Source organism: Macrosteles quadrilineatus, unplaced genomic scaffold (assembly GCF_028750875.1).
Source record: "Macrosteles quadrilineatus isolate MER2022 unplaced genomic scaffold, UCM_ALF_1.0 Scaffold_7__1_contigs__length_78375512, whole genome shotgun sequence".
In the NCBI taxonomy this organism is placed as follows: Eukaryota; Metazoa; Arthropoda; class Insecta; order Hemiptera; family Cicadellidae; genus Macrosteles; species Macrosteles quadrilineatus.
In genome coordinates this window covers 61,926,814-61,951,183 of record NW_026542600.1, presented here as the reverse complement: position 1 = coordinate 61,951,183, position 24,370 = coordinate 61,926,814, and the positions used below count along the sequence as shown (strand labels likewise).

General features: G+C 36.2%; 1 protein-coding gene across 1 annotated transcript; it reads left to right on the top strand.

The window, feature by feature from the left end:
* The first annotated feature begins 996 nt into the window (after nt 1-996).
* On the top strand, nt 997-23,258 carry LOC128999147 (BTB/POZ domain-containing protein 3-like). The gene is made up of 6 exons (XM_054425519.1): nt 997-1,191; nt 4,225-4,375; nt 11,759-11,898; nt 11,991-12,198; nt 20,476-20,626; nt 22,075-23,258. The coding sequence occupies exons 2-6, from the start codon at nt 4,226-4,228 to the stop codon at nt 22,764-22,766; spliced, it is 1,341 nt and encodes a 446-aa protein (XP_054281494.1). The 5' UTR covers nt 997-1,191; nt 4,225; the 3' UTR covers nt 22,767-23,258.
* Nucleotides 23,259-24,370: the final 1,112 nt, after the last annotated feature.

The following is a 24,370-nucleotide window of genomic DNA, read 5'->3' as shown; positions in this document are numbered from 1 at the left end:
CAATAACTCGTTTATTAAACCAAAGTAACAAATACAAATTTGCATTAGTCATGTCAAACAAAATATATCTTTACGTCTAAAATTGAAATAAAACAATTGTGCTTTAATCAACTAGATTTACGAGTGACAATCTTCTTCAAACTTAATTAAAATTAAACCCATCAGCGACACATTCACGGACACTGTAGCAACTTTTGGCCAAGAGTAACCTTTTTACTTGCCTTTTGAAGCGGACCAAGTCCGGCTCCAGCTGAAGGGAGGGAGGAAGTAGATTGAAAAGTGTAATGCCGTTGTAATGGAAGTGTTTCTTAAAGAATGACGTTGAATGAGATGGCAATTTAAGATGTGAATTGTTACGTAGTGTATATGAATGAGTAGGTGAAGATTGATATTGGTGTAGGTTCTTTTTAATCAGAGTCAAAGTTTCTAAAATGTATATTGAGGGAAATGTTAAAATTTGTGATGAAGCAAAGTACTGTCTGCAAGATGTTCTTCTATTCAAACCAAAGATGATCCTAACTGCCTTCTTCTGGAGCCGGAAGAGGAAAGACGTTGCCTCAGGTAAGAGGCACGACTCTCGGCTTTTCAAACAATGGGTAAAAGAAAAGATACAACTGTGGATTGCGGAGAAGGAAGCAAATTAGGGTAGTCATATACCAGCTTGTACAAAATCACAGCGAGAGCTGGACATTCAACTTAAGAGACACCTAGCGGCAGTTAAACGAAACGAACTGTTACGAACGTGAATGTTAAGCACGGGTCACACTAGGCTGTTCGCCAGCCGCTGGTTATCAGCAGCTGGCACCAGCATCACCGGCTCACCAATCCAGGCTGAGTCAGCTCAGTGTCAGCTGCGAATTTTGTGGTCACATTAAGCTGACAGTCGCGGCTTCTTTCAATTCGCCGCTGATGCCAGCCTAGTGTGACCCGTGCTTTAGTGACACCTGGACCTGGTAGATAGCGCCCCAGCGCTAGACACTGTGTCTGTGGTCGTGCCGGTCGTGGTCCAAGCAAGCCAAGCCAAGCACATTGACATCGACACTCACGTTCCAGGAATTCTATTTCATTTCTTCTGTAAAGTTTGTTTAAATACGACAACGGACAAGTAGAATAAGAAAGGTTTAACAACTAACTTCTACTTGCCACTTCAGAAGTATAGTGGTAGCCTAGTATACTTAAGTCAGAAGCAAGGTAAGAGACCAGGAAAACGGTATAGGCCTAGTTGTATCACTGTATCTACCTAACATAAAGGCCTTAGCAGGAATGTCAAATGGAAATGTAGGCTAATTGGCTGCACTTTAATTTACGTCCTACACTCGTTCGAATGAATATATCGATTATTTAGTTCGATATATGAAGTTTGGTTAGTTAGGTTAGTCCAACCTAACTAACCGAATGATAATTGATATATTGATATTTTTCATTCGAATGAGTGTAGGACGTAGGGTACAGTTTCTTTACTGGGCTATGCTAATATCGATTGAAACTATCGAATTTAAAATATTGATTAATAATCGATATTTTTAAATATATCTATTATAAAATTAAACTATCATAACCTAACCTAACCAACCAAACTTGCTGATGGTGAAAAAAATCGCATGAAGGTTTACTAATCGAATCGATAGTTTCAAGCGATATTAGCATAGCCCAGTTAAGAAACTGTACCCAGGACGGAAACTAACTTAAAGTGCAGCCGGCTAATTCGTGAGATTCGATTCAATTCAAATTCAATTTCTCATGACAAGATCGATTGCATGTAATTACCTCAAGATCAATAAAAATGTCGTCTTATGATGTACTTAGCCTAGCCTCCTACCACCCTCCTACATACAAAAAATGCCAGGCATAGGGAAAGGAAATTTGTGTCTAGGTAAGTTAGTCAGCAGTGGGTATTTTGCTGTTCACAAATCAAACTAGTGGAAATTGGCTCTTGCCGTTGATATGAAATAAATAACTTAAGTTAATTATGCGTACTTGTACGGTACATGAATTAACAAAACAACCTTAGACTACCGGTACCTAACTTACGCCTAGGCCTATATAGGCTAACTCACATTCGCAGATGATACGCATCCAGTAAGTTAACCGGACGTGAATTAGGCATCCGGCAGTTAAGAACTGTCATAACCTAACCTAACCAACCAAACTTGCTGATAAGTTAGTGAAAAAATTTAATGAAGGTTTAGGTACGGTACTTAAATTCTGTTCATAAAATTATAAATGACAAAAATTCTAACAAACGATATAAGTTACCTAACTTACAGTAAAGAAGAAATGGTATTTAAAGCAAAATCTTTGACACCGACGGGATTCTTGTATACCTGCCGAGCACTATCCACTACACCACGAACACTGATGGCTATAAATCTTATCGCTGTGGTAATGGCGTTCCGGGATCCCACAATGACGTGACTGCTGGACACTTAATCCACGTCCGGTTACTAGACGCGTATCCTCTGTGTATCACGTTTCTCTAGTCTATTTAAGCCTAATTGATTTTAGTTCTTGTTAAATGAACTTAACAAAATGTAGTCCCTCGACTTCTTAAAACGTATTCCATTATTATTTGCTTTGTGCCTAACCTAGGTTAATACCTTGGTAATTAAGTTATTTAAGTTACTAATAACTTAAGTTAGGCACCTCCAAAGGAATTTTTAATTTTGATAGCCTATCTTTATAGCTTTTTACCTCCTGAATCCAAATATAGGCCTAAGTACCTAACTTACCATTTTTTTTTTCACAGTGAAAGGCTATTAACTAAGGATATCGCTGGTTAGCCTTCCATCGGGCGCATCACGGAAGGGCTTACCTCCGGCCCCGGGTCACTATATTTATGGTTATAAAAACCATAGTTTGCGTTTGGCAGGGCTGTCGCCTGACTAACAAATGATTCATTTTTCAATTAGGCCTACACAATAGGGGTTTTATTTTACATACTAAGTTTATTGCATTTTTTCTAATAGCTTCGACAAAATAAATTGTCCTTGTATGAAATGATTTTTTACATAAGACCATAGGTTATTAAAGGCTATTTCATTTCATTTCATTTCATTTTTATTAAACGGCAAACACCATTTTACAAGTGGGTTTAACAAGATTACATTATACATTGTGCATTGACATACATACAACGACAGAGCCATTTGAAAATGAGCGAAAAACAGTTTCCAGCTTAAACACAAAATCAATAAGACAATCGATAGAAAAATCAACAATAAATAACAATAAATATAAATAACAATATAAATAAATAACAATATAATACATAACAATATAAATAAATAACAATCCCGTTATAACTTATTACAAATTATTATATTTCAAGATATTTATATTCGAGAAGATAATCAATCAACAATATAAATAACACAAATAATTGAAAGGAATATATCATTAAAAACTATAGAAAACAACAACAATTGATAAAGATTAAAAAAAATTTAACAGGGATTAAAATATTAAGAATGAAAACGATTAGGAAGGATATCGCTGGTTAGCCTTCCATCGGGCGCATCACGGAAGGGCTTACCTCCGGCCCCGGGTCACTATATTTTTGGTTATAAAAACCATAGTTTGCGTTTGGCAGGGCTGTCGCCTGACTAACAAATGATTCATTTTTCAATTAGGCCTACACCATAGGGGTTTTATTTCACATACTCAGTTTATTGCATTTTTTTTACAGCTTCGACAAAATAAATTGTCCTTGTATGAAATGATTTTTTACATAAGACTGTAGGTTTTTCTATGTCATACACTAAGTTATTGCAATTTGTTTTGTTTATACAAAAACTTAGTGCCGTACTGTATATGTAGGCTATAAAAAGTATGTTTTTATTGTCCACAGAACTTAACTTATGTATTTTTATTTTTTATTATAACATTTTCTATGTTCCCTACAACTTAGGTAATAGTTTTGTAATGGGGGGAGGAAGTGTTTGGCAATGTTGTGTGAGTAGGCTGGTAATGTTGTTGAACAATAACTTGTGCTGAACTACAGAAGGCTGTTGCTTACTACAGATAGGCCAGTGCACTTACTTGATCAGGGTGTCAGTTTTGGTGGGTAGTGTTTGTGTGGTGCACCAGCACAGGAAGACAGGGTTGTGCTGGGGGAGCCGGAGCCCAAGGCCTTTTAGCCTTGGGTGCAGGTAAGACAATGTTAAGGGTTTTCATATACTATTGAATAAGCCTAAGTTAGTACAAAAATGCTGTGATTGTTTGCAGGATGTCACTAGGCCCCGGTTCCGCGGCTAAGGCCAGTGGAATGGAAGTGGTTGTGGCAGGTGCAGATCCTGATTTTATCACCTTTCTTTTTGATCCTGAAGAGCAGTACAACTGCTATTTCGTAGTGGGAAACCCTGAAGTTGGAGACACGGTAAACTAATAATACAGTTAAAAAACATCTGATTATAGGTTGCAGCCTACAAGTAGCTCTTGCAGAAAATATTTTAAAATTAGTTAATGATATAAAATGAGAAATACTTTATTCTATCGAAAACACAAATATTTGTTACACAAAATTGAACAAACAGAGATGGATTATTCTCCACATAGGTGGGGAATGAGCAGTCAAACATCTTATTTGATAGAAAATTTAATTAATAATTAAAATTATAAAATGCACACACAACACACTTCAGCTCAGTTGCACCAGGACATCAGGCGGATGCTGGCTCCACAGTTACATTAGTTAAGCCGTCACAGGCACGCACACAAACAACATAGCCTGACAGTCATACATCGTTGTATTTGACTGTGACGGTGTTAGAAGGAATACATGGATACAAAATAGCTGTTGATATGCCTGCGTCTGTCTTCCACTAACCATTTGTTTACGAGCTTTTTATATTTTAGCAGACTGCACGGCTCCGGATTTTTAAGCTGAGTGGGTGATTTTGAAAAAATAACAGTTGCAGTGTACTGAGGATATGTTTTATTAATACCTACTTTTAGTGAACTTATGTAACTATCCCAGTGTTCAAAGCAAATTTTGTAAGAAGATGGTTGTGAGAAGTTTGTTTAAAGAGGGAATTTTAATTTTTGAAAATGTATATAGGGTGTCCATTAAAACGTTTCAGGACTTTGGGAAATGAATCCTCATACTAAAAGGAAGAAAAAAGTTAATGTGAAGGTAAAATGTCCAAAAGTGCTTATTATCCGCTATTTTGTTTTTTTTTATACAAAAATATTTTTATCTGTGAAGTTTTTCATTCAATGATTATGAAATTTGATAAACATGTTAACATACACAAGACCAATTATAGGAAAAATATTAAAGTAGTTCCAATTGTAAATTTCAAAATGGCGGCCGTTTGAATTTGTATAACTTAAATAACTCAAAAACGGCTAATCCTATGAAAAAATGTCAAGAATACTTTTTTTATTATTTGTAATTACATATCGAACGACAAACAACTGAAATAGAACTTTTTTTAGCTGTAGGACCAGGCAAAATTAAGTGTTCCCGACTAACTTTGCCATGTACACAAAAACCGATCTTTTTGATCTTGGTATCGTATGATAGGGAATTGGAAATGCTAAGAGATATTATTCTTGACTTTTTTCATCGAATTAGCTGATTTTGAGTTATTTATTTAAGTAATAAAAACTCAAACGGCCGCCATTTTGAAATTTATAATCGGAACAAATTTATTATTTTTTCTATAATAGGTATTGTTTATTTTAACATGGTTGTTAAATTTCATAATCATCAAATGAAAAATTTCACAGATAATTTTTTTTTAACAAAATGGCGGATAACTGGGTAAATATGCATTTTTGACATACCTTCACATTAACTTTTTTCTTTCTTTTAGTATGAGGATTCATTTGCCAAAGTCCTGAAATGTTTTTCAATGGACAACTTGTATAATTAATGGTCTTATATAAAGCTGTGAAAGATTAAACACTTTGAACTCGTCAAAGACATGTTCTAAGGGGTAGTGGTGAGGTTTCCGTAGAGCAATTTTTGTAATGGCTTTATTGAATAATTTCGATAGGGGCCAGAATACTTTTATAGCCACCATCCCACGCTAGGTTCCCAAATTGTAGAATAGACTGTATGTATGCATGGTAAATGTTTTTTAGAAGATCAAGAGGTAAAATTTTGGATGTGTTAGGTAAAACAAAAATGAATACGTAAATTTGATTTATATAATGAAACATAATGACACCAAGCTCATTGATCAAATTCAGTAAAAGTTCATTAATGTGGGCTACAGTTCCATGTAGTCTATATTGAGGAAGAAATGCAGTGCTATTTCAGAACTGTTACGACAGTTTACTTAATCTCATTACCAAGTGATAGCTGGTCTTAGTCAGTAACAAAGCTACAAAAGTCATCACACTTCATTCTACACTCATCCTTCACTCACACTTTGGGTTAAAAAAGACACATAGGTGGTGTCCCCATCTTTAAAGCAGTAGCTGTGAGTTACCAACTGAAAAGTGACATGAATGCTTCGAATTCATTCAGAGACTTCATCCATCAAAAACTTTGTTAGCACGGTTATTCAGAATCAACACATCCTAAAACAGTAAACACCCACATGAAATATGTAGGCAATAGTCACTCTGACAATGTCAGTTCTTTTATCTTTGCAAGAATTTAAGTTATTTTTACTATCATCGCTGTTCTCTCCATTTCTGGAAAAAAACTTTCTCTTTAGGCTATACTATTTTTCTAGATGCCAAGATATTAAATAATTTTTTCACAGTTTTTTCCGCAAAAAAGTTAGACTACAGGCTTGATTTATTTCAGAGGAAATTTTATTGTAGTTTTTATAGTCTATTTAAGACTCCTGCGCTCACTCACAGAAGTTTATTTTCTTATCTTGGGTGTGAATCACTTGATAAGTAAAAAAAAAAAAAAACTGATGGTTTTCATTTGTAAAAAAGTGCTACCTATTGATAAAAGCTACCATAAAAAATGTACTTTGAGAACTTTTAATCTTAATAGAGTTCATATAAGAAAACTTCACAATACAGGAGTTTACAAAAAGTGTAAAGCATGAAAATAAGAATTATGTTTTAGTAAGAAAAATTTCAGCATATTTAGGGTTGCAATGCAATTTGTAGTTCTGATAGGATTAATTTCATCTATTCATTTCCTTCTAACTCGGCAGGTCTGTACAGGGCCGGATCTAGGAACCGCGAATCCCCGCAATGCGGGGGGGCCCAAGCCCTTAGGGGGCCCAAAGAGCTCGTAAAAATTAAAATTATTTTAATGCATATAAACATAATTGAATAGGACGGCAAGTTTAGTTTTGACAGACAAATAAATATTGTCAACATCAAAGCTAAAGTTAGAATTATTAAGTAAATTTAGACTTGTGATTTTACTCGTCGACAAACACGACCTAACTAGACCTCGCCCTAGGCCTAGCTAGACAGTTCAATCTCGCCACTTTCAGTCAGTCCATACTCAGTCAGCTCAGTCCAGTCAGCACGTCAGCTGCATGGCGAGCTTCACAGATCCACTACAGTCCGATCGGACCACCCGAGCGACGTACCGAGGACTCCGTCCAAACAGTAGTTTAAACTATTGCCACGACAAGCGCTGGGTGCAGCGAGCGATCTCAATCTGTCAACGCAATTATTTTAGAGATCAGCCAAAATAGTGAATACTACTGTAGTTTTGTTTTGTGAGGTTATGTTTATCGTGCCGTGTCGCCGGTTTTCTATAGTTGTTAAATTAAATAATTAATTAATATACACAGTTGTACCTGTAGCCCAGGCAAATTAGACATATGCTCCCCAAAAAATCGTCTAAAGCTGGAAAGTGTTTTAATACCTTTTGGGGGTCCCAAATAAGAGTCCTGTGAGTTTGCGACGGATTCTGACGTCTGCTTTAGTTTTGGGAGTCGAAAAACCATGAAAATTTTGCACTTTTTTCAGTTTTTCACTTATAGCTCATAAAAGACGAACCCTACGGAAAATGTTGTTCAAAGGTCTCTTTTAGTGCATTAAATTCTGCGTCGATTGATGTTAAATACTCCAAAATCGGCCGAGCCATTTAGCCGCTGTAGCTTTTTAAAGTTGGATCATTTTCATCAACATAGCCAAAAAGTTGATTATTTGACCAGTTTTCGGCTTACAACTCCTAATCGACACTTGCTATACAAAAATGCACCTGTAGTTAGTTTGGAAAACACAAAATTCTGCGTAACGTGTTTTTTACCAATCAATAATGGTAATTGATTGCTACCTACTTTGTATGGTCCACATTAATTGCTCCACACCCCCCAAACCCCCCGGAGCCCCGTACGCAGCTGTAGGGGCCCTTGGAGGACTTTTGCAGGGGGGCCCATATTTTGTAGATCCGGCCCTGGGTCTGTATTTTAGTAACTCGGTCACTACATGTTTCCAACCAATTTCCCCGATTGAGAGGCAAGTAAGAGACATGTTGGCCTACTATACTGATTATTTTCTGTAGTCATTCGATATATAGACCAGGAATTGTACGAGTGATATATAGACCAGGAATTGTACGAGTATTTTGTTGAACGAGAAATGACAGTGAATTGAACTTTAATTTGGTATGGGCCGAGAGTTCATTCAATATCCTATTGCCGACCCTCCATTCATTGACTGCATTCAATTGGTTCTCTTCCAACTTTAACAAAATTGTATTTACTGGTGACGAGTGTTACCGCAACTGCGAGAGACGATCACGGTATCCCTGAGGCTGCAAGATATAGCAACGAGTGGTACCACAGAAACAATCACAGTATAGCTGAGACATGGTATCGGGTCAGGAACAATCTGCTTGCGCAGTGGCAGCGATAGCGGGCCCGCAGTGTGGGGAGGCCCGTTAGCTAGGGGGGCCCGTGAGCCTTGACCGGGATTTTTGGTAAATTTTACCGGCACACGGGCCCACGATAGTGTGTCAGGCTCAGCCACACGGGTCCCCAATCATAACAATATTTATGAGAGTTAAAATATGTTTTTTATGATGAAAATTTGTTTAAACCTACAGTTCAAGTAGTTTACAACTGCTATACTAACACTATTACTTGACCGATCGATATAAATTATCTACCAACCTAAGTAAAAGAATTGTCTTAAGTCATGCGGGTTGCATTAACTGTCCTCGTGGATTGTGTGAAGGCGCAGTCAAAATTGGTTGCATTTAATAGGGCCGTATTTATAACCAATGTGGTCTCTGGCCTAGGAAGATAAAACATTAATGTTAATTTTCCTAGCCCCCAGCGGGTGATACCATAGAGGATCCTCTATGCTGATTCAACTAAATAAACTTGACAGTTTTGTTACGACCAAATCGGCAAATTAACCTAGGTGGCTAGGGCTAGGGCACTAGCTAATAAATAATGCCATTCATTCATTGATGCTAAAGAAGGATTTTCATATAATTTCATGTCTTACTATTAGGAGGCTGCTCTTTAGATTGGTTTACTTCGCACTTAAGATGTGTTTACATCGAGTCAGGTAAAAAATGCTACTTACCTAAGAGCCTCAGGCCAAATCAGATCGATTCAAAATCGGGTTGCTTTGGAAACGGTAGATTAAATCTACCGATAAAAAACAACTTAAACGTTTTCATATTCCACCTTTCTAAAGAAACTTGGCTAGATGTATTCAGTTCAGACGACATGAATCTAAAATACAATTTATTCATCGACAAAGTAAAATACTATTTCGACATATCCTTCCCAAAATTGACAAAGAAGATCATAAATAAAAAAATTAGGAAAACTACCCTTAGCCCTCAAGCGTTGAATATTAGGAGTGAGCTATGCAGTCTTTACCACAGAACAAAGGATCAGAGTCAACTCATTTCATGCGTGAATATTACAGAAGGCTAAAATGTTGCTATCGTTCTGTTATAATAGAAGAAAAATCTAATGAGATATTACGCAAAATCCAGTCAGCTGATAATAAATCAAAAGTGATTTGGCAAATTATTAACAGCAGAAGGCCAATAAAGAATAATAAATTTGATGATATGTGTATTTGAGACATTGATGGAGAACTGACCCACGACCCCTTAAACATTGCCAACAAATTCAATGACTACTTTGTGAAGCACAATGATAAATCAGTAAAAACATTTAGAAAACCCGTAGCTGAACAGCCAAAGGAATCTTTTTTTCTTCCACCCTACATCTGAGAAAGAAATAAAAGAAGTAATAGCAACCCTGAAAAACAAAAACTCAGATGGAGTCGATGAAATATCAGTTAGAATGTTAAAGAATATCACTGACTTACTGGCAGAACCCATCAGCCACCTGATAAATTTTTCCTTTTCTTCTGGTTGTTTTCCTGACTCCCTAAAGCTTGCAATAGTCAGACCAGTATTTAAAAAAGGTAAATCTAAAGATCTCAACAACTATCGGCCAATATCCATTTTGACAGCTAGGCCTATATCTAAAGTTTTTGAAAAAGTAGTATTATTGCGCCTAACAAAATTTCTAGAAAAACATGAAATAATTAGTGAATCCCAACATAGCTTTGTAAAAAATAAATCTACCACCAGTGCTATGTTTGCTCTCATTGATGACATCGTTAGTGTACTTGATGAGGGGAACTGTTCTGCAGGCCTGTTCTTTGATCTGAGCAAGGCTTTCGACTCAGTAAATCATGACCTCCTACTTAAGAAAATGTAATGTGTAAAAGTATTGGAATCAGAGGCTTGGCTCTAGAGTGGTTCTGCTCGTATTTGAAGGGAAGGAGGCAATGCGTAAGGGTGTCGTCCGTTGATGAACATGGATTACAACAATATAACTCACCCGAACATTGAGAGGTGTGCCCCAGGGTTCCATTCTTGACTCTACTCTGTTTCTGTTGTTTGTAAACGATCTCCACACTGGAATCCAATAGGCCAGGGCTTTCCTTTATGCCGACGATACGTCTCTCACACTGTACGCTGTGGAATCCATAGAACAATTAACATTTGCAGAGGCCAACAGTTTAGCTTTTGGTAAACTATGATAATGTTTCTTCCCTGACTTATGACTACGGGAAGTATTTACGATTTTGCCGCGATCATGGAAGACGATAATGACGCCTCGGGAGATGCCTCGTCAAGTTTATTGCAAAATTGCAAGTTTATGCGGTAATGCATGGGAAAATGTTTTTAAAGATCATTGGGAGAGGGGGGCCCGGCGAACAAACTTGCGGGGGGAGGGCCCGCGGGTTCTTATCGCCGCCACTGTGCTTGCAGGTTGGGTAGGTTGGTGACTCTTGGTGTAGATAGACCCACAAACACCACATCCTACAAAATCCTTCATAAATATACTGTTATCATATGTTGTAACTTTCTTTTTATAACGGTACACACCGTATCCCACTGACTAGCTGCCATGTTAGTCAAAAAGACTGCCTAAGACTTAAAAAAATTGTGAACTGTATGCTATGTCGAACTTTAACCTTTCTTCGTCAATTCAAAACTTTAAGCTGGGCAACACAAAATTTTGTTATTTAAAAAATGTTTTTAGATTATTGAACAATTAAATATTTAAATCAGTTACCCAGCTGAAATATTTGTTGCAGCTAACCGGCAGCCTGAGAGAATTTCTATTGACCTGATTTAACTACACTTGAATTTTTGCTTAAACATGCCAGATTTATTGTAAGTTTAAAAATAACATCATGTGTAACAAATAGGCCTACTTATGTTTGCTCTTTGCTACTTAACAAAACAAGCAGGGGATAAATAGCCAATATTTATTTGGCGATTATTTATTTTCCCACAAAACTATTTATTCTTCATCATCAGTTAGTTATTGTTTGATTGCAGGAGAGGATTGGTGTCGTGAAAAAGATGCTTCTGGCCCACTCTGTGGTTTTCAGAGCAGAATTGCAAAACTCAAAGATAGCAGAAAAAAATGATGTTAAACTGCCTGATGTCTTCCCCCAAACTTTTAAAAACCTACTAAGGTAAGTTAAATTTCCCGGCCAATCAGAAAAGCGTTTGAATAGTTGTGACATTTTGTGCAAATTTAAAATTATTTTGTAATATTTTCTTTCAGGTTTGTTTACGGCTACGATAACACTCAAAACTTGAGCTTTGATGAAGCAGACAACTTGCTGTACGTTGCAGACAAATATTTGATGTCCAAGTTAAAAAATAGACTTGGAATCCGCCTGATGTCTTTGTTGAACCTAACCAACATCTGCAGCCTGATGAATAACCCCGCTTGTTACACCGTTCTCGAGCTAAACTCAATGATTAATGAGGTAAGTTTGTACAAATTTGTATAGCTCCAGGATTGTGTTATATGACATGGTTATATATACTTCATCATACATGATCCCTACCTCTCATGAATTGTCTGATGAGCAGTGGCGGATCCAAGGGGGGGGACGAAGGGGGTGACCGCACCCCTCAGGCATATATAAACATTTTTATAATGCATGTATTGTCAAAATTTTGCCGAAATTGGCGATGATAATAATGATGTTCGGTTATTGCAGGGGTTTTCGATTTTGCCGCAATCGTGGAAGATGATGACGATGTTAGTTACCGCAGGGGTTATTCAGGGTTTTGTCATAACCGCCGGAGACAATAACGGTGTATATACAACCGCAAGAAATGAACACCATTTTACCTCGATCAGCGAAGACGTTGATGACGTTTCCGTGACTGTTAGAGCAGGAGATGATTAGAATTTAGCCACGAACGTGGAAGGGAACGATAATGTCTATTCAACCGCTGATGTTCATGATTTTACCGGGATTGCGGAAGACAATGATGGTGTTCTGTTACCGAAAGAGTTATTCAGGGTTTTGCTGTGACTGCGAATTATAATATGACGTTGTGGGGGGGGGGGGATTTACCTCTAATCTCACCCACCCCTCTATCTATAGCTGAATCCGCCACTGTTGACAAGGTGCGTCTTAGTCATAAAGTTTATTGGTAAGTTCTGATCGTAAAATTTCATTTTCAAGCCAAACACAATTTGTCCTACCTACCTAGTAAACTATATTTAAATAATTAGAAAAAATTAATGATGTAATTTGAAAGTTTCCTATAGGGAAGTAGTTATTACCGTAGGGGGCACAGAAAGACCTAGGCCATTAGCAACCTAATTAACTCATTAACCCTAGGAGTGGCCAATGTTAGAAGTGGGGAATGGCCAACCCATTTTGGCGATTTTGCAGACCTTTTTTTGAAAATTCGTAAAAATTCAACCGTACAAGTAAACCTAGCCAACCTCATATTCATTTTGTTCGGAAAGAACAGGAGAATATAGAAATAGTAATATCATAATGATTTAGACAGTGTATTTTATCGGTAAAGTGAAAAAAATAAAAAAAATGAATTTTTTTTTTTAATTTCAAAAGCGGCCTCGGAATTTTTTTTCTACAAATTTTTTTATGGGAAATTTATTATATACATTTTGTAGACCAGTGGGACACTGTCGATGTCCCGTCGTCTGCTAGTTTACTAATGTGGTATTAAGTTCTCTCTTACAAGTATGTAAGCAGTGAAAAATATCCTGAACTAAAAAACTTGGCCATCAAACTTTGTACAATGTTTGGATCAACGTACACATGTAAGTCTGCATTTTCAAGGATGAACTTTATTAAAAATAAATCGAGATCTCGCCTCAGTAACAGCCACCTCAAAAATCAGCTGCACAGGATTCATTCCAAACTTTAGAGAAGTGGCCCAGAATAAAAAAAAAATCATTTCTCTCACTGAGTTTGAGTATTATATGTGAGTAATCTTTATGTATAATTTCTAAGTGAAATTAAATTTAATGACACAATTTATAATTTGTGATTTTTTTCCAAACCTTAACAATAGGCTATTTTCTGATAAATTCAAACTTTTATATGGTATTTTGGCAAAAAAATATGTTACAAATAACATGCGCAAATAGGCTTAAATCACGCCATTTTAACTGAAATTTTGAAATTTTTTTCCCCGGACCCCCCTTTTGGCTGGGGGGTATACCAGGCCCCCCGGAAACTTGTCCGGACCGTGACAGTTCTATACAAACTTGGAATGGACCTCCATAAAATTGGTGACCACTGTTGTAGACAATCTAATTCCCTACATAGAAATATATAACATGTTAGGAAAATATTTTTTTTGTATAAGTTTTTGGGGCGAAATATAATGACAAACGGAGAACCAAAAAAATTGAAAACCGTACAGTGTTAGTTTATGTTGTAAAAAGTTCTATAATATATGTGTATACTAATAATGATATATAGGCCTACATGTTTGTAAAGCTAATGAAGTAAGGAATAAAAAAAAGTCATAAAGTTTATGGTAAAAATAATTTTTTACCTATAAACATACGTATATAAAATAATGTTTTTATATTTTAGCGATTTCTCGAGAAAAAAAATCACAGTACTTAGTATACAACTTTTGTACCAAATTGTTTTACTTCAAACCAACATAATAATCTTGTAGTGTATTCAATTACCTACATAAAAATGTATAACATGTTAGAAATATTTTTTTTGTAGGTACGTAATAGGGACATAATAATATAAAAACCGCAAAACCGCAAATAAGTGTAAACTATAGCCTACAGTGTTTGCTTGTGTTGTGAAACATTATGTAGGCTGATGATATGTAGCCTACATATTTGTAAAGCTAATGAAGTAAGGAATCCAAAAAAGTCATAAGTATGATGGTAAAAAGTTATTTTCACCTATGATTATGTATCAATTTGAGAACGTTTTGAATTTTTTGCGCATTTCGAGAAAATGGAGTGGACAGTATTTAGTAGCCTAGACCTATATAATTATTTTACCAAATTTTTTATGTATCAATATAAACATGTTGTAGTGTATTCATTTACCTTTATAAAAACGTATAACACCTTGGGTAAATCATTATATAGCATATATAGCACCTCTGAATGTCAGAATCGTCATTTTTGGACATGATGCTAACAAAATACAGTAGTAGGCCTAATTAGTATAGGCTATAACTTTTTTTAAAAATTTTTTACCCCCAAACCATTATAAACATGTTGTAGTGTATTCATTTACCTTTATAAAAATGTATAACACCTTGGGTATATCATTATTTAGGTACAACAATCTCTGAATGTCAGAACAGGGCCGATTTACCGAATAGGCACGGTAGGCACGTGCCTAGGGCGCGAGGCAATTGGCTTTTTTGGGGGCGCCAGAAATTTGGAAATTTAAAAAAAATTCGTGGTAGTATTTGCATGATATCGCGGTAAACTTCTGATAACCACTCGCGGCCGTGTAGGCATCGTAATCGTCTCCCGCGTTTGCAGCAAGATTCTTACTATTTTCTGCCGTCAGGTCGTTTGGACATAAAATTATCGTCTTCCATGATCGAGGCAATATAAGAACGTATCCCGCAGTCGTGAGGAGATTATTATCATCTACCGCAAATGAGGCAAAATTCTGATATTTTCCCGCGGTCGTGAGGACATTATCTTCGTCTTCCGTGATCGCGGCAATATTCTGATCATCCCTCGTGGCCGTGTAGAAATAGTTATTATATCTCCCGCGGTCCTGTAGATATCGTACGTATCCTGCAGTCATGAATCCATGGTAATCGTCTCCAGCGATTGCGGCAAAATTTTAATCATGTCCTGCAGTTTTGTGGAGATCATCATCGTCTTCCACGATCACGGCAAAGTTCTTGAGGTTTCCCGCGGTCGTGTGGACATCAATCGTCTTCCGTGATTGTGGTAATATTCTGATCATCCGTTGCGGTTCATCTGTAGATAGTAGACACCATCATCGTCTTCTGCGATCGCGGAAAATTCTGATCATCCCTCGCGGCCGTGTGTAGACATTTATTATTGTCTCCCGCGGTCACGGAAACGTCACTGTTGTCATGCGCGATCACGGAAACGTCACTGTTGTCATGAGCGATCACGGTAAATTGGAAACTCCAGGTAGGAATACAAAATTCACGGTTCAAAGATCTCCCGCTCAGAGCTGAAAAGAGGTGTACTTCTCTGGCAATGCTGGATTTTTCGCAAGCCTTCGACTCTATTGATCACGATCTACTGTTGGCCATGATGTATCACTACAGATTTGACCAGCAGGTAGTGTCGTGGTTTCACTCCTACTTGAACGGAAGATGCCAAAAGACCAAAGTTGGATCTGAGATCTCCGCCCCCTTGCAAAAGTCCAAAGGAGTCCCACAGGGCAGCTGTCTTGGACCTGTCCTGTTTACTTTGTTTGCCGCATCTATGGGAAGAGATTTGCGTCATTGTCGGTTGTATTCATGATGATGATGCTCAGCTGGCTTTTCAGCATGACGCTGACCCAGCAAATCAGGCAGTCTCTGATTTCAATTCTGATTTGGATTCTGTCTTTGCATGGTCTATGTCCCATGGCATCAAGCTGAACAGAGACAAATGTTCATTGGTGACTTTTTCTGTCAGCAGGGTTGTTCGGTCCGAGCCCCTGTCTGGAGTATGCCTTGGCGGAATTCCGCTCAAAGAGTGTAAAGCTCCCAAGCTTCTTGGGCTTCATTTCGATCCTGAGCTCTCCTTTTCTGATCATGTGAGTTACGCATGCCAGAGAGCAATAGGTCGTCTGAGAATGCTGTACAGGCATCGTGACTTGTTCCCCAAACCCACCAAATTTCGGCTTGTGCAGGCACTTGTACTGTCTGTGTTTGATTACTGTCTTCCGGTGTATGGTAATGTTATATCACTGGGAGACATGAGTCGGATGCAGAGGGTGCAAAACATGTGCGTCAGGTACGTCTGCGATCTGCAAAAATTTGATCGAATTTCATCAGACCTCACATCTCTTGGCTTATTGCCTATGGCTGACCTGTGCCTTTTACGCACTTCCTGCATCATCCGGAGGGTACTGTCAGAGGAGAGACCTCAGTACCTGAAGGTAAGACTGAGAGCTCGCTCTGAGATGCGATCCCGATGCACACGGCAGGATGACATGCTGGAGATGCCCCGTGTGCGCTGTGAGTCCGACCGTTGTGGGTTTTCTTATTTTGCCCCTAAAATCTGGAATAAATTGTCATCCAGGACTGAGCCAGGGGTGTTGGACAGTGAAAAGTCATTTAAAAAATATATAACAAATGGTTTGAAGAATGGTAAAATAATTAGGAATAGAGAACATATTTTAATTTTTAATTAGCCTAACTTAAGATTTGAGAGTTGCTTTTGTTTTATATTATTTATTTATGTTGACGTGAGTTGTTTTGAAAAACATATGTTGTAATATGAAAAACGCTCAAGAATAAAGACGATTTTCATTTCATCTCCCGCATGATTCCCGGATTTCCCGGTCGATATACACCCTATTATATACAGGGTGGCTGAAAAGTAACTTGCACCCCCACTTAACTTTTCAACCATTTGAGATATTTGAAATCGGTTTGCGGCAACCTTCTTAGATATGACGGGCTACAATAATTATGGTCAATTTTGAAAATTTTGCCCTTAGGGGTAGCGGGGGTAGGGGATAGCTAAAAATTTTCAAATAGCAAGTATAGTCGAGTTTGGTATCATTTTGTAGGTCTTGATGAAACATAACAATTAACATAAAGAAAATAGAAATCAGACCATTAATAACAAAATGGCAGCTAAAAATGATTGAGACAATGGTTATTCAAAGTAATTTTGCGCTGCCATTTTGTTATTAATGGTACGATTTCTATTTTCTTTATTTTAATTGTTATGTTTCATCAAGACCTACAAAATGATACCAAACTCGACTATACTTGCTATTTGAAAATTTTGAGCTACTCCCTACCCCCGCTACCCCTAAGGGCAAAATTTTCAAAACTGACCGTGATTATTGTAGCCCTTCATTTCCAGACAAGTTGCCGCAAACCGATTTCAAATATCTCAAATAGTTAAAAAGTTAGGGAGGGTGCAAGTTAATTTGTTTGCCACCCTCATGGTTATTTGGATTTGAAACGTTTTAGGGCGCCATTTTGTTATTAGTGAGCCGATTTTGGTTTTCTTTATGTTGATGTTCATGTTTCGTCAAGACCTGTAAAATGATACCAAACTTGACTATACTTGTCATTTGAAAATTTTGAGCTGCCTCTTACCCCTAAGGGCAAAATTTTCAAAATTGACCATAATTATTGTAGCCCCTCATATCTAAGAAAGTTGCCGCAAACCGATTTCAAATATCTCAAATGGTTGAAAAGTTAAGTGGGGGTGCAAGTTACTTTTCAGCCACCCTGTATATATTGCAAAGGGGCGCTACTATTAGACGTGCCTAGGGCGCTGACAGGGTCAAAAACGGGCCTGTGTCAGAATCATCATTTTAGGACATGATGCTAACAAAATACAACCTTTTATGAACACTATTTCACACAATTCAGTAATATTTATGCATGAAGATTACTGTTATACACACACACAACACTTCAAAATCAAATCAAATCAAAACATCTTTATTTTCCTTACATGTACATGGGTACAAAAATAGTGTCAAGTATAAAGTACTAAACTAGCTTAAAGATATAAATACATTTTAAGTATGAATAGGTATTTATTCAATGAGTTCCTCCATTGTATAAGGCGCCTTTTCTATTAAATGTTTTTTTAATTTAGATTTAAATAATTTATAATTTGATTCCTCCTTTATAGAGGCAGGCAATTTCCTTAGAATTAGTGATCCAGCAAAAGTTGGTTTTTTTTTGGAGAATTCCAGCTTATAGGTTGAAGTTACAATATCCTTTTTATGTCTTGTATTGTAACTATGTGGCACAACTGGCTCATATTTTAGGCTGTCTCTTTTAGCTATACATGCTATTTCAAAAGTATACGCTGCAAAAACTGTTAAAATATTTAGATTTTTAAAGTGAGATTTAACTGATTCATCTTTTTTAAGGTGTAACATAGTTCTAATGTTACATAGTCACTAACACTAACACTACGAACTAATAACATATTTAGTAATAAATCGCGGATAAAACTATTACCGGCAACAACACAAACAAACAATGGCAATACAAGACAGCTGACAGACTGTATCAGTAATGACTCACTTCCGTCGTCTACATGCGAGCATACAGAAATAACCCTGAGTGCAGGGCTGCCACTCTCTGAATCTAAATTTCTTCCTCTTCAAAATGATATACTATATGACTAGTAATAATAACTTTCACTGTATATAATTCGTATTTTCCATACTGTCACCAGACGACTGTTGGCCATTTGTTAGAAATTTCGAAAACAGCTGTTTTCATAAAATCGTATCGATTGTGCAATCAATATTTAGTTATAAATATCACTACCACAATGAAGATAAAATCAATGGCTGTCCAGTGGTACCACCCGCAACATCCCAAGACGAAAATTACCCGAGCAGGGTAATGCCAAACAAGACGTGTTTTGCCAGTTCCCAAGTGTCGGCTGCAAAAGTCGTACCGCGCCAAAATTTCATTTGATTTCTAATCCTTGTGACATTGTTATATACCTGCTACAGGGTTTGTTTATGTAATCAAATGAAAGTTCAGAATGTGATCTTTCGAATGGTATATATATTATTCTCATCTGAGTTGATTGTAAATGTTTTTTTACCGTTAAAAAAATTTCGGCCCATACCGTAACCAGACGACTTTGGCCATTCTAAGCATCAACGTCATTCCGTCACCAGACGACGGTTGGCCACTGCTAGGGTTAAGGGTGTAGCATAGAGCACAAGGGCCTAGATTTTTTAGGATTTTTTGAGAGGATAGCAGGCTTACCTGAATGGAAAAGAGTCCAAACTGGCACAGGAAACACAAAACAAAACTTTACACTATATACACAAAACATTAGAATATTTCACTGTCACTGTCACACTGGACCATTTTGGACATCTAGAAAACTATCTCTTCCTTAGTTGAAAATGCTGTCAGTGACAGTGAAATATTCTAATGTTTTGTGTATATAGTGTAAAGTTTTGTTTTGTGTTTCCTGTGCCAGTTTGGACTCTTTCCCATTCAGGTAAGCCTGCTATCCTCTCAAAAAATCCTAATTAACTCATTAAACCATTAAACTCAAATTAAATTTACTCATTAAATCAAATGTTATTTAAACGGGGAAGAAACATGTCTTGTTTATGGAAATATTGTAGTAGCCTATATATGATAAATTTAAAAAAATCAGGCAATGATAATAGGCTTGGCGTAGGTCAGGCTTGATGAGGCAATCAGATAAATTGAAATTCACTTAGTCAGAAGGTTTGCCTCTGCAGGGCTATTTTTCCTTTATAACACTACCTTATTTAAAAAAAGTTTGCATTCAATTTCCATTTGATTTTTTTTAAATATTCACTATGTAGTTATAACATTTATTTTACCAGTAATAACTTCCTAATGTTGTGCTATAACCCCTAATCTTAAAATCTATTCAACCTCTGTGCTATCCACAATTTTATACTGAGGTAGTCTCGTCCCAACAACCTCGGTTAGTCGGAAGTGAACTGTGTTTTTCATGAAGTAAGTAAAGGTTAAGGTACATAGTACAATACTGAATTTGCTATTTTCCTTTAGCAAGGTTGAATTGAAATGATTGTTCTTGTATTCAGATACTCCAGACAGAAACAGACAAAGTTTTGGCTAGTCCTCTGTTTCCTGACTTGTCTCCTCTCGGATTTCTAACAATTCTGCAACAGAAGATGTGCAACGTACCTGAAATTGACCTCTGGACCTCTGCCATTGAATGGGCTAGGCATAGAGGTAATCAGTGTTCTCACACACAATTTGATGTGTTTCTAAATATTTTTGTAGTAGTTAAATAACAATTCCTGATTTAATTTGTTTTAAATTGATAATTGTCAAGGTTTTCATTCAGATTTTATGTCCACTCTGCCACAAACAGGGTAAGCTTTCATGAGTTGCAAATGACCTGACTGAGGCGGCTGAAAAACAATACAAGTAAACCAAATACCCTACAGTTGTGACAAGTCTGTCTCACAGATTGTAAACTATGTCAGACAACACTCCTGAGCTGTAAATGAAGGTTTTGTTATTTTAATCGTATTAAATTATAAAATACACAAATTCAAAATGCATAATATACCACCGTCGCAGCAAACCTGCAGGCTAAATGAATTTCCATTTGCCTGTTTAGATTCTTACTAAAATATTTCCTTAAACATATCTGATTTATTCCCCACGATTTATTTCATCCTATACTATTAACATTTGATCAAAAATACGTTTTTCTTCCCCGTTGCAGCAAACTTAAGTACTCTAAAGTCAAATCTAATGTTATTGAAATAGGTAAAATGACTTGTTTGTGGACAATTTTAGTAAAAATCCAATCATACAGATTGAAATTTGCTTTGTCTGAATGTTTGCTGTATCAGGGGTATTTTTGTAGATTTAGCAATTGTTAACATAATTTTTTCCTACAGTCACCCGACAAAAATGGCTTCCTTGTACTGTTTATAGTACAGAAAGCTGCTAATTGCTGCATATTTATACTTTGCTGTACGGTTTATACTTTGTCGTACGGTTTATACTTTGCCGCACATCAGGATTCCAACGAAACAACACAAAACAGCGTGGTTCTATTATGCACGTAATCCGTGCACGCTTGGAAATAGGTTGGCAACACTTAAAGATAATAATACTATGAGCAGCTGATTGACTATTATAACTACGATTTAACCTGTTATTTCGTGTTTATAGTTTCGGTATTTCTAAACTTTCTGGACTTTTCTTTTAAACGTTTTTAAAACATTCCTACGATCTTAATAAACAAGAAAATACCTTTATAGCATTTTTTTAGGCGCGGAAACCATTTCAAATTACAAAAACATACGGAACTATATTCTCAAAACGCGGAGCACATTTCTTGTCGAGGAAAAATTGCAGAGTGATACGGACCGCGGGTACTACTTTCTCTAGGGCACCATTTGTGTTGCCAGCTGAACCTAAAAACGTGTTGTATAGTGTTTGAAAGACTAATTATTTATATGCTTTATAGTGACTGTAGGAAAAATATAATGTGTAACACAAGTGAAAAAGGCCTTTGCTGCACTCGAGATCATTCCGCACGAGCCGCAGGCGAGTGTGTAAACATTGCTCTCGTGTGCAGCAAAGTGCCACTTTCACCACTAGTTACACAAATAACTATATTAGAGTAGCTTTTACTCTTTTCATCAAAAGATAAATTTCAGTTTCAGCAGAGTCGAAAAATGGAGAAGTCTTGAGGGATGAGTTGAATGACCATCTTAAACACATTCGAATCTGTACATTGTCTGACAAAGATTTGATGGCTCAAGTGGTACCTTCAGGAGTCCTGACATATGATGAACTCAAGTTGATCGGTGACACTCGCAGAACTGAGAAAGTACAGCCTGACTTGACAACAATCTGCAACAAGATTGAAAAGAGGCGAGAACCGTTGTCAGAATTGATGGAACAAAGATTGAGCCTAGATAGTGTTTATGGTTCCATTTCTAATTCAAAAATAAATATCATAACTAAAGGAGTTGCAATTAAGTTGTGTGCAATAAAGCTTAAGAGCTCCAGTAGTCAACACCAACACCAATGCAATTGCTCAATAACAATACAAAAGGGGACAGAACTCCCTACTGAGATGAGATACCAAGGACCAATCTTTGGAGGAGCTTCCAACTGTACCATTTCGTTTAATGCCATGAAGAACGTGCGTTTGTCTCCAAATTCAACCTATTCAGTGAGCCTCTCATTTCATTGCGGGTATAATCATACTCATTACTATGTTACAAGTACAGCCAGTGGGATACATTTTGACACTTCAATTCAAGCCCATTCTGGATACCATATTGCCTCCATAGACACAATACGTTACAAAACAGTAGGACAGAACACTCTGAGGAGGACATAACTAGATACTACTGAAGAAATGTGATCAGGACTAATTTGAAGGAACTATTTGAGTTCCTTTGAGCCTCTTACTTTTTATGAAATGACATTTTTGTTTAAGTGACATGCTTCTTGCAACAGAACATAACTCTTTTTATTTGTTTACCTTGGTAAATATTAGCCTATTTATCCTGTTATTATGTTTTGGTTGTTTCTTGATAAAAATATATGAGTGAATTTTAAGACTTAATTTAGCAATTAATAAATTATCTCATATTAATTATCTCTTTCTGTCTGTTGCACACAAATATTGGTGAAATATTTATGTACCTCTGTTACTATAAATTCTATTTCATGGCACTGTAAAATATTCTTTTATAAAATTGCATTTTGTGCTCTGTAGTGGATAAGTAAATTAGGAACTATTAAAACACAGCTTACAACTGATATAAATGTTAAATACATTTTGTTAATTCATCTAGTAAAACTAACTTGTAAATTATTGCAAGCACTTGTCAATAAACATTACTATAAATTAACCTCTTGCCTATTCATAATAATATCCCTTTTATTTATTTTTTATGTTCCTATGGCATTTGATGATATTCTAGTATCAAAGAAACTAATTATTCATTTATTAACTAAGTATTCATGTTGAAGCAACTTAATGCACATTTTATGGCCCACAAAACCAGGCTAAAACCATAAAATGTATTAAATAGTTATTTTCCTGCAGTCTCCTGATTAAGTGGTCTTCCATGCAGGGATTATAGTACAGAAAGTTTCTAATTGCTGTATTAACTTACTTTTGCCACACTGTTTTTTTTCTTTTTTTTCACTCCAGTATTCCAACCAAACAACACAAAGCAGTGTGCTTTTATTAGGCACGTAATATAAATAAATAAATAAATCTTTATTGTCACATAACGTTTACTAAATATAGCAATGCTATAAAACAGGTGACATTGTCAATACAGTACCTATACAAATACCTTAAAACTAGGGAGTTATAAAATAAAAAAATAAACTAACGCTATCAAAATAAAAATAATTGTTGTAATACATAAATTTAAACATTGCATTTAAAATACGAAATAATTACACATCTTGATCACATAAAAACTCATCTATACTATAATATGTTTTCCTTAAAAGAAAATTAGGAAGGCTGCTCTTGAAATGCTTAGACTGTATTCTGTTTTTGAGCTCTTGAGACAATTTATTAAACAATTTTTTGCCCATGTATGTCGGAGTTTTTTCTACTAATGAAAGACGGTGCCACGGATATTGAAAATTATATTTAAACCTAGTATCGTACTTATGCTTGACATTTTCACTACATAATTTTTCAAAATTTCCCTCCACCATCAAAAGTGTTTTAAAAATAGTTAAACTCGGAACAGTCATTATCCCTAATTCTTTAAAAATAGGTTTACATGATGTTCTCCAAGGTGCAAATATCATTATTCTTAAAAACCTTTTCTGTATCTTAAAAATTAAATCGATGTTTGATGCAAAGCCCCAGAATTCAATTCCATACTGAAGAATTGAATAGAAGTATGCATAATATAACATCAAACGAGTTTTTAAGTCAATTGTGTTTCTTAAACATATCATTTGATAACA

What these genes read in the sequence shown, in the direction of transcription:
- LOC128999147 (XM_054425519.1), top strand. Translation starts at nt 4,226, where the DNA reads ATGTCACTAGGCCCCGGTTCCGCGGCTAAGGCCAGTGGAATGGAAGTG. An exon ending in TAAACTCAATGATTAATGAG is followed by an intron (nt 12,199 to 20,475) that starts GTAAGTTTGTAC and finishes TCTTGTATTCAG; the next exon opens with ATACTCCAGACAGAAACAGA. An exon ending in TGAATGGGCTAGGCATAGAG is followed by an intron (nt 20,627 to 22,074) that starts GTAATCAGTGTT and finishes GATAAATTTCAG; the next exon opens with TTTCAGCAGAGTCGAAAAAT.